The sequence below is a fragment of the Oxyura jamaicensis genome, chromosome 2, assembly GCF_011077185.1.
Source record: "Oxyura jamaicensis isolate SHBP4307 breed ruddy duck chromosome 2, BPBGC_Ojam_1.0, whole genome shotgun sequence".
Lineage (NCBI taxonomy): Eukaryota > Metazoa > Chordata > Aves > Anseriformes > Anatidae > Oxyura > Oxyura jamaicensis.
Genome location: NC_048894.1, coordinates 133,222,480 through 133,233,719, shown reverse-complemented (window position 1 = coordinate 133,233,719; position 11,240 = coordinate 133,222,480). Strand labels below are relative to the sequence as shown.

The 11,240-nt window shown below is 39.5% G+C and overlaps 1 protein-coding gene across 1 annotated transcript; it reads right to left on the bottom strand.

Moving 5' to 3' along the window:
- Positions 1–659: 659 nt before the first annotated feature.
- On the bottom strand, positions 660–10,912 carry OTUD6B (OTU deubiquitinase 6B). Its single transcript, XM_035318254.1, has 7 exons — positions 10,712–10,912; positions 8,315–8,469; positions 5,902–5,997; positions 4,974–5,286; positions 4,158–4,219; positions 3,391–3,497; positions 660–2,839 (listed from the first exon to the last, which is right to left on the bottom strand). The coding sequence occupies exons 1-7, from the start codon at positions 10,821–10,823 to the stop codon at positions 2,755–2,757; spliced, it is 930 nt and encodes a 309-aa protein (XP_035174145.1). The 5' UTR covers positions 10,824–10,912; the 3' UTR covers positions 660–2,754.
- Positions 10,913–11,240: the final 328 nt, after the last annotated feature.

Sequence of the window (11,240 nt, the reverse complement as noted above, 5' to 3'; positions counted from 1 at the left end):
GGGACGCAGCCAGGACAGGTGACCCAGACTGACCTGAGGAGTATTCCTACCAGGTAATATCACACTCGGTGACAAAACCTGAGGTAAAGGAAGAAGGGTGGGTTTTGTTTCGAAAGGACTTGGAGAATGGCTGAGCATCAGTATGCTTGTGACAGGTAGCTAGAGATAGCCTTTGCATTGCATGGTTTTTCCTCCTCCTGTATTTCAACCTACAAGTTTTCTTACTTTTGTTATTTCTATTCTTTTCCCTGCCCTGAGGAGAGGGGGAAGAAACTTAGGGTCAACCCACCGCAGTCCTCCACTGCATCTACTAAGACAGCAACTTCATGATGTTCACTGGGCTGCGTAGCATAGCCTCCTGCTCTCAGCCAAGAACTCTCCAAAACAGGCTAAGGAGACATCTGGATCGAGTCCCCACCCTCCCCACCACATTGACGAATTTATTAAATCCAATACATTGAGCTTCAATCTCCAACTTGGCTGCCAGTGGAAACTTACTCGAGTACCACTCCAGAGATCCAAGATTTCATGGCTAACAACTGTGATAATTGCTTCCAACAAGTTCTTCACTTTAAGAATATAATGATTCAGAAACTGCGTCCACAAAATGACACTATTATGCAGTTAATTAAAATTAAAAAGTGACCACAACAAGATTTGCCACAAATAAACCAATTTATTACTTTTTGGCAAGTTCCATACAGCATGAGCAAGGATCTTTCGCTCACTATATTAAAACATTCTTTTGCTTTATACAGATTGTAAACATCAGTAGCAGCACAAACTGTTGGTACAGGCATTCCAGGACTCTGGAATCTTTCTCTTCAGGTAAAGAAATCATCTTTCTCTTTCGGGTAAAGAAACAAGAATGAAAATCCAATAAACCAAACTTCTTTAACAAGTTATCTATGAAAAGCAGCATATGCATTTTGTATCAATTTCGAGCAACACCAAGAAGGGTATTTCAAACTATTATTTTTAGTGAAGTTCAGTGGTATTATAAATAGACACACCGTTTACATACTAATGTAATCATTTTTTTTGTTTGAAATTAAAATCATGGTGTCATATAATCAAGGTAGTAAAAAACAAATTCTGCAGTAAAATAGCTGTTATAAATACAGCCATATTTGCTATACTGTATCAGATAAATAAGGACATAAACTCTTGATCTGGTTAATACTTGGTTTATCCCAACAGGCACCAGTCTAAAGAACTTACAACAGACAAGTTCTCATTGTTGAACCAGCTCCTGTCTACCCACCACATTTCTGCTATAATTATTTTTTATTTTTCTCTCTCAAAGTGCTTTAAATCAGACATAAGCTGATCCATAAAGTGAACATTTATCTCTTTGAGTAAGAGCAGATTTATTGTTTCAGATTTCTAAGTTCCAAGAAGGTCAATCTGCTGGCTAGGTTCACTGAAGGACTGCAAAATGTGCACTGTTAGCTCAAGCTTCAATTCAGAACATACTTAAATTTGGTAAGAACTGCTTTTCTCCACACCAGCATATCAGCATTAAAATAACACAGACAATTATGATGTTATTGGCAAAGGCTTTTAAAAAAATCCATTGTTAAAAACAACTGATTGTGTTACAGTAATGCTGCTAATTTTGAAGTCATAATTATAGCAACCTCAATTCAAAAATCCTCATTTCCAATGTAAAAAGACAAGCCATAGTTAAAAAACAAAACAAAACAGAAAAACACATCCTTCAAGTCTTCTCTGTGCATAATAAGGAGAAATGAAAATAAAATTTATTCTTTTGCAGATCACCTTTAAAGTTACTGGCATAGAACAAAGTGGTTATTTTTATACCTGTATGCAACTGGCTGTTTTAAGCTTTATAAAATACTGCTCTTTAGGTGACACTTAGATCAGCAGATCCATAAATGATGAGTTCAGATAAATTTCACTACCTGAACTGAAGAAATTGAGGAGCTTTCTGTTTTTAAGATTTCTGTATTATCAAAATGCACAGATGAAGATTAAGGATGAACTCGCATCAATGCTATGATGTACATAAACAGCAATCCTCTTCCAAACAGATTTAGTAGTTGGAAGAACATCAAGTGTTCCTACTGCCAGCTGCAAAACAGAAGTGAATCCCTCAAATCTTGGCAAAAAACTTAAAACAGAAGTCCATAAAATCATGTAACTGTTTGCAATTCCTTCAGCCAAGCAAGAGATTCTACTATTGAATTTCCCTCTAGCTCTTCCCTGCCCAAATAAAGAAGCAGAACCCTATTACAGTATTTATTAAAGCTAGATTCTGACGAAACTAAAACACGGCAAAAGATAGTCTGTCGATCTAAACAAACCAATTTTTTTCAAGTCCTCGACTCTTCCATGATCATGAAAATCTGCCAGAAATAATGTGACGGGAACCTTCAGGTAACCTTAATTCTTCAGTAGACTGGAGATTAATCAAAACATTTACTGCTGAGTATTTTCACTGTGGCATGGGATAAAGCTCTATTAAAACGAAAAGTTTTGATCTATACAGCCAGCATTTTAGAAATTTTCTAAATATGATTAATACCAACAAGTTCAAAATACTGTTGCATTGTTTGCATTTTTTGTTTGTTTCAAACCAAGAGCTTTTTCTGATTTACAGTAAAACCCTGGTACATCTTTTTCTATAGTTTATCCATTCCAGGTAGTTCTACTTTACAGTCTCTCTGAGAATTGTTTGGAGCCCAATGTATCAAGATGCAACTGTTATCCACGTGGATTTTTTTTTTTATGTTAGCTGCCATTTTCTGTAGCAGTGTCTGTTAGAAGTTTTACAGAATTATAATGTTCTCCTAATCCATAGGCATGTCTCATATACCTAAAAAAAGGTTAGAAAACAAATGTTCAGTTTAGCTAAAATATACTGCATGTCAAACATCAAGAGCACTCAAAGACAGCTTAAGTAAATTCAGGTTTTAGCACAGAAAAAAAATGTATAATCATAAAAAAGAGTGAATATAAATATATACGGTCAATGTATAATTTCTAATTTTGGTGACTTCCAGACATAAATAGGCATAAATTGACATAAGCTTTGAATAAAAGTAAGGTTTCCTGACGCATTTCTTTTAAAATCAATTTCACAACATTTTTGGAATTAACAGGTAAAATAACCTTGCAGCGTTCTATAAAGTAGTGACTGAATCACACTTCAGACTCATTGTCAGCATTTTAAGAATGTTAATCACAGTATCTCCAAAGTTAAATTGTAAATCACAACTACAATTTCTGAAAAAAATGAGTATTGATCTTGCAGGTCAATGTCAGGCATATAAATGAAAATGAAAAACAGATGAGAATCAAAAGGTGAGTTCTCTCATACAGAAATAAATGCACTCATTTTAAAAACAGATAAAATGACACACTTACACAAGTGTTATTGGTTTGCCTGAATATTCTTCACCAACAATAATGGAAGGGGAATCCATTTGCACTACTTCAATAGGTGTTTGCAAAATGTGCGACAAAGCCCTTAGCTGTAAATCATAAAAAGGATTCAACAACAGGATTAAATCCAACATGGTGAAGAGGGAGTAAGACATGATATTTAGTTTTAGCAAATATAAATTTAGGCATAACATTTCAAATTTTGTTAGAAAATAAACTTTGTTAAAATAAGCAAAATAGCTTCAACTTTTTGAGGAGTAATTTAAAACAGATTGTCTTAATCATTTTGATGATAAAAACAGGTAACATTGTGCTAGCTTTAATAACTCAGTAACTACTATGTTACAGTAAAAGATAAGAAACAAAGGCATAAATGAAAACAAACATTTTCTCAAGCTCAAAGTTTACATTACAAAAAAACAACATTGCTCCATTACAGTCAGCTTTGCTACGATCTAAGCCTGCGTAATATGCTTCCCCTTAAGAAATATTCTTCCCCCTCACCTTCTGTCATCTTTTCTAGTAGTATTTTGGACAACCAAATTCTTTAACTTCTGTCATCAAATTTATCAGGACAGCAGGGGACCATCAGAAAACCTACTGATGTGGGGAAACTATAGCCATAGGAGAAAGTTCTTAATAAAATTATGAATATGTTTCCTTATGCCTACAAGTATTATTTCTTCATAAATCCTTTTTTTGAAGATATACTGATAATTTGTGAAATTGTGAAGTGAGTGAATACTTACTTCCAGTTGACCACCCCACGCAGCCGTATTTGCTATATCCTCACAGTATTTTTCAAATTCCTCTGTGGAGAAAGAAAAAGTCAACTTTTAGTAGTTCTCTCTGAACAAGCAAAGAACAAGCAAGTGAGGAAAAATAGTGATTTTAAAGTGAAAAACTAGAACCAGATGTGGTGGTTTTACCCTGCTAGGCGGCTGAACACCACAACCGCTCTCTCACTCCCCCTCCTTAGATGAGGAGGGGAAGAAGTAAAGGAAAGAACAACTCACAGGTTGAGATCAGGATAATTTAATTAAAGGGGAAAAAATAAGGAAATATTATTATTAATTAAACAATTTGTGTGACATCATATGGCATGGAATATCCCTTTGGTTTAGGTCAGCTGCCCTGGTGATGCTTCCTTCTCACTTTTTTGCCTACCCCCTAGGAGGGTTAGAGAGCGTCCTGATGCTGTGCCAGCACTGCTCAGCAGCAGACACAACACCGGTGTGATACCAGTTCTGTCCTAGCTACAAGTGCAGAGCACAGCACTGTGTGGGCTGCTGCAGGGAAAGTTAACATCCCAGCCAGACCCAGTACACCAGGAAAGTCCAAATGCAGGAAAATATATATGCTCACTGAAGAGAAGGAATAATATTTGCTAGATTTCTTTAATAAAATAAAATTATGACTCAGTAACAAAGTAAATCTTCTGCGTCTTGTAGAACGCAGCAGAACCAACAAACAATAAAGTTCAGGAACAAACATATCATTATGAAGAAGAAGAATTATCAAGTAATTATAAAGTTTTCTGAAGTCTCTTATGATACAATTCTTACCTCTGCTATACATGTCTCCAGTAGTGGGGTTTGTAAGAAATGGCAGGAAGTCATCAAAATGACTTTGCATATACTTTGCCGTTTGGTTTCTCAGAGTTGTAACAGTCCAGGAATTCTGGCGATCCTTGAGCTGATCTTCGATAGCTCTGTACATGCAGTGGCCATCAGAAGGAATTTGCTTAATCTCCAAGTGTCTTGCTGCCAACAGTGAGGCAAGTTTCTGACTTTCAATATGTCTAGCACCTGTTAAATTCTCAATCTCAGCTTCGGCTATCCTTTCTTCTCTTTCTTTCTCCAACGCAGCTTTCTTTTCCTTAGATTGAAAACACATAAAAATTACATGAAATATTACAATTCAGAAGATATCTGTAGAGTTCTTGGCTTAATAGTTCTTGCCTCCAACTCTTCAAATGTTTCCTCAGTACAATCACGTTTGTGAAATGTTCTCCTGAATTAGTACTACTAAGTCTCAGAAACCTTCTAAACCTAAACACTAACAAATGCTAGATGACCAATACATCCTAAAACTCAAATCATTACAAAAACTTCAGAAGTAAGCTTCTTTTGTTAAACCTGTAAAGTTCTACTACTTCCATTTTTTCCCCACACGGTATTTTACACATTTTATAAGAATTTTTAATAAGAATTTTTACTAATAAAGAAATAAAGTAATTTGTTTTAGATATTTTTCCTGTCTCCTATCTCCTGGCCTATTTTGATTCCCAACTCATGGTTGAGCATAAAAAAGTAGATCTTTAAAAAAAATCCTTACGTATTTCTGTGTAGCAACCCTACAGATGTTGAAGACAAACAGGAGATACAAAATTAATACTGAATTAGCCAGGTAATGTCTCCTGTAAAATCGTTAAACTTCAGTTATATTCATTTAAACTGAAATGTATTTGTAAAATGTTTAAACATTACATACCCTCCTCTTCTGTGCTTTTGATATTCGAGGTTGCTGAATCTGTTGCTCTAGTTGCTCAAGCTCTACATTTGCAACCCCATCAGTTATAGAATCTATCTGAAAAGAAAAAAAAAAAAAGTGTTAAAAGTTTCTATTAGTATACATGATAAATGAGATGTGCGTTTCCTGAAACAGTTTTAAGCTGCTTCCAGGTAGTTCCAGTGTATATTTACAATGCTTTCCACAAAGTTCCATATAGCACAAAGCCTGTCAAAGCTGCAAGTCAAGCATTTCACACCCCAACCCCACTCTAATGGGCTTGATTACTTTTTCCACTGTTCCCCTGAAAATAAATGATTATGAAGTGCATAGCTCAGATTTAATTCAAGCTGTCTGAACACTGTTTATCACAGAATTTCACAGAATTTCTAGGTTGGAAGAGACCTCAAGATCATTGAGTCCAACCTCTAACCTAACAGTCCAACCTCTAAACTAACAGTCCCCACTAAACCATATCCCTAAGCTCTACATCTAAACGTCTTTTGAAGACTTCCAGGGATGGTGACTCCACCACCTCCCTGGGCAGCCTGTTCCAATGCCTCACAACCCTTTCAGTAAAGAAGCTCTTCCTAACATCTAACCTAAAACTCCCCTGGAGCAACTTTAGCCCATTCCCCCTCGTCCTGTCACCAGGCACGTGGGAGAACAGGCCAACCGCCACCTCTCTACAGCCTCCTTTAAGGTATCTGTAGAGAGCGATAAGGTCGCCCCTGAGCCTCCTCTTCTCCAGGCTGAATAAGCCCAGCTCCTTCAGCCGCTCCTCGTAGGACTTGTTCTCCAGGCCCCTCACCAGCTTCGTCGCCCTTCTTTGGACCCGCTCAAGCACCTCGATGTCCTTCTTGTAGCGAGGGGCCCAAAACTGAACACAGTATGGACTGTATTTATGGACTGCAAGGGAAAGGTTCCTCACCTTCCCAACAGATGAATATTAAGCTTAAGTACCCAGAGAGTTGTTACCCAATTCTGTAACAATTAAAGCAGGAGAAGGCTCCACCATCCATAACAAAACTTGGAATGCACAGTAATACTTTCAGCCTGAATAAAGAAGTTGAGAAATGAAAGAACCCATATACCTCAAACCAAAATCCTCTCAGGGAAGTCTATGACCACGGCAAAGAGGTTAGCTTGAAAAGTCCTCCATCACAATGTTTTGACAGCTCACTTAGCAAAATGAAACAAATTCTTGAACTTATCTAAGACACATTCTGTTTAATGCTTACAAATTAATCATCTCCATAAGTATCTGATCAAAGACTAATATGTAAGATTTTTATACGGTCATAATGCTCACAGTTGAAAACATTTTTCACACGGATTCTCAGCAAACGATTCTCACTCTAAGAGTATTTCCCTGAAAGTCATTCATAGATCTTTTTCAGTCTTGCTTTCAAGCAAATGACAATCTGCTTAAGTCTCCATTAAGTTACAAATCTGAAAACACCCGGTCCAGGAAGTGTCAGACAGGTTGTTGGTTTTTTCTTTACAAGCTTTACCTAGTCAAAAGCCACACACTGTTAGGGAATCACTCAAGGAGATGAAAAAGCATGGAGCATTAGCATCAGTCACAGAGAACCATATTGCACCAATTCAGCCATAAGCTGTACTACTGTTTAGGTGGAGAAAGTGTATGAACAGGCCTGCTTGCACAAACAGTACTTAAATTCAAGCACACAAAGTGATCTTTTCAGTACTGGATATACAGAATTAAGTCTATGGTTTGCAACAACAGGATTCACTTTATTTATTAAGTGCTAAAACATAGGTAATTTTTAATATATTATAAAGTATTTAATTGTATCTAATTTACTTCACTCAGTATTTGCCGCAGTTAGATTTGAGTAAAACTAAGCCTCTGTTAAAAATTAAGTGGTTTGCCATCCAGCAGCACACTGGAAACTGGAATCCAAGTAAGCAGCTATGCTGCCAGCACAGCAGAACAGCAGCATTTAAGCCAACTCCCATGTCTGTAGAAAGTGTGTTCTTATAAACAAGGTCTGTTATACTGCGGACAGAATTGCAAAGCCAATCACACAGCATTAGTCAATTGCCTGTCAAAGTCCATCAATACCCTAGTAGCCTACATAAGATAATTAGAATTACTACACAACAGGAACTAAAAAAAAATCATTAAGAAGCCTGAGCTACTAACATAGCTTTAGGAGCAAAATCATATACTGCTCACCAACAGGAATACAGCTAAATAACCCTTCCAGCTTAACAGCTAGATCTTCCCAAAGATGAAGAGTTACCAATACTGCAAGGGAAAGAAGAAATGCTTTATATCATTTACACATTACTTCATTATCATTTTAAAAAGTTAAAGTCCTAATACAAATTGTATCTGTATAGCTCCAGCTGAAGTTAAGGCATATACCTTATTCTGCTCCGGTGTAGCTTCCTTCAGCTGCTCTAACTCCTCCTTGTGCTTCTGTTCAAGTTCTGCCTCTAGTTTGGCAACTTCATCAGCCAGCTGTTTTCGTCTCTTTTTATCATTCTTGGGAACAGCATTTTTCATGCCTTGAATTTTTGCTGTTAAAGAAGCAGAGTGATAAAATGTTACCTCTAAATATAGCTACTCCACAATCATTAGAGGAAGGATGATTGCAAGTCTTAGAAGAAATTACACACGTCAAGATATCACAATTATCACACTTTAAAATCACATACACTTTAACAGACACATTCATGACATCCAAAGAAGAAAAAAACTTGTATGCGGTTGCTATTAAAAATACTTATGAATTTTATCAACACAACAGACCTCAGGCTGTTTCTTTCAAATAAAATTATTTGGGCATTGAGTTCTCAAATCCTGTCACAGGAAAGATGTGTATGTTTTTAATAGCAGTCAAAGTAAAAACAGAGATTAACTGTCCTTAAAGTAAAGTTTCTAAAAGCTGAATGGGTACTCAAGAACAAAAAGCCTCAATTTCCTTAAGTTCCTTAAGTATTTTTTGAGGCCTTAAGTCAAAGCTTCATTTCTTCAATCACAAAATAGTTTGGTTAGAAAGGATGTCCAGAAGTGATCTAGCTCAACCTCCTGCTCAAAGCAGGGCTGATGTTCAACTTAGATCAGGTTGATTAGGAATTTATTCACGTGACTGTACAGTATCTCCAGGGATGGATGTTCTGCAACTTTGGGGGGCATTCTTGTATAGTATCCAACCACTCTTGTTATGAAAATGTTTTCCTTTTTTTCTTCCCAAGAGTATCTTTCCTCTTACCACTTCCAACTCTTGTCTCTAGCCTGTTCACTATGCTTTGCTTTGAAGAGTTCAGCTCCACCTGTTCCATTTGGTAGTGGAAACAAGCAGATCACCTATCACCTCTTCTCCAGGCCAAATAAACTCAGCTTTCACAGCCTTTGCTCTTACATGAACATGCCGCGATAGCTCTCCTCACTTCTGCATTCACAGTTTTAGTGTTCCAGCACTAACTTTTTTAACACCCTGCTCGCCATTCATCACCAGCACATTTTTACTGCCCTTCACCCTTGACTGGGTGACGGTGATGATAATAAAACTTTTCAAAAAGAGGCCGCAAGAATACTTACACTAAAAGATTTACGTCAAGTATTCGGCCTCACAGATGAAGCATTTGAGTTAGACAAAGAAGCAGTTCTGTTCATAAAGGTTGATGTAATGAGGGAGAAGGAAATCCATGCACGGACTCACCAGTACGCAAGGAGAGTACATTGTGGGGTGGCAGCTACAAGGATCATTAAGTGGAAGAGATGCTGGGTTCTCAGAGGCTGAGATGTACTTCACATTAATTCTTCGGAACAAATTGTTTTGCTATCAGTTAATCATTGTACGTCTCAGGAATGTGTTTTTCAAGTGAGTAGCTTGTAAGTTACCTGTCTTTCCATCAAGAAGACTGAATCAGCCTTCTGTAAAGAACCTGCTGCCTTTTTAGGCAGGGGAGAACTGTAATTCCTCAGCATCTCCCTACCATGGGCTCCACCTACCTAACCTAATTATTGATTACTACGTCTCTTCAATGTCAGTTAACTTTAGGGGATGAAAAAAATATCTCAAAACATTAAGTTCCTACAAATTTAATAACAATACGTAGCCTAGTTTCTCTCCACCTCTTCATAACCCATTGATAAGAAGGCTGCAACTGACATATTACACACCAAAGAAACCAAACAAAAAAAAGCCGTATCAACGAAAAGATTGCTAAGGAAAATATTATAATCAACAATGAAACTCAACAGAATCCAGCTGACAGAACTAATTATGTTAATACATAATGGGACCAGTAAAAAGGGGCTCATGAACGGGTCAGGTGCAGCACTGTAAGCCCACACGGGTCCTCTGCTCCAGGTATGGCTGAGCAGGAGCTGGAAGCTCATAGCAGATCAGCCGCATTTGGGGTGATGAAATGTGGCCGCATGGGCAGCAGCGAGGCCGGCTTTCCTAACACACCTCACAAAAGCACACATCTCCCTCAACTTCAGGGCAAGGCAGCGCAGTGCCGGCGCTGGAAGCCTGGCTGTTATGGCGGGGCTGCCCATATCTGCGCTACCTCACCCTCCGTGCCCTTCCTACGCGGCCAGACGCAGCTCCCACACCTCGGCCGGCAGGCAGCAATAATATCACGACTATCGCCTTATTTCCTATCACGAGTGCTGCCCCTTGCTCTCCCGGAGCTGGGGCCGCTGTAACCCCCCGGGCTCCCCGAAACCTTCCTTCCCCCCCACACACACACTGCAGAGCAAGGCGCTAGGCAGGGAAGGCCGCTCCCTCCTCCCGGCGAGGCGCCTCACCTTGGAGCTCCCGCTTCTCCTTGCGCTGCCGCTTGACGAGCCGCTGCAAGGGCCCGCCGTCCTCCTCCTCCTCCGCCGTCATCTCCTCCTCCTCGGCCCCGCAGCCCTCCATGGGCGCCCGGCGGCACCTCCCGCCCCGCGCACACGGCGCCTCAGCGCTGAGGGGAAGCGGCCGCCATGACGCGTCCCGTCCTTCCCTTCCCTCCCCTTCCTTCCCGCCGGCACCGGCCGCTCTCCCCGCCGATGTCGCCGGGGGGCGCCGGTGGCCAAGAGCTTCTCGCCGCTCCCTCAGCCACCGGCATGGCCGCTGGAGGCGCCCCGGCCGGGTTTCTGCTTTGAAGGGGTGAGGAGGGGCCGGGGGGTGTTTGGGGGAGCGCAGACCCCGTCTCCTTTCTGCCCCCTGACGAGGATAACCGCCGAGCTCCTTGCTCCGACCTCCTCCTGTCCAATGCTCGATGAGGAGCTTATTTAACATGTTGACTTCTGTGCAAAATACAAAGTGTTATGTGCGCGTTTGTTCATTATTTAT

Bases quoted from the DNA above. Each gene is read 5' to 3' on its own strand.
- OTUD6B (XM_035318254.1), bottom strand. From the start codon at position 10,823: ATGGAGGGCTGCGGGGCCGAGGAGGAGGAGATGACGGCGGAGGAGGAG. The intron at 5,287-5,901 runs GTATGTAATGTT...TTTCAATCTAAG, and splicing joins CAAAAGCACAGAAGAGGAGG to GAAAAGAAAGCTGCGTTGGA. The intron at 4,220-4,973 runs GTAAGAATTGTA...CTTTCTCCACAG, and splicing joins TGGAGACATGTATAGCAGAG to AGGAATTTGAAAAATACTGT.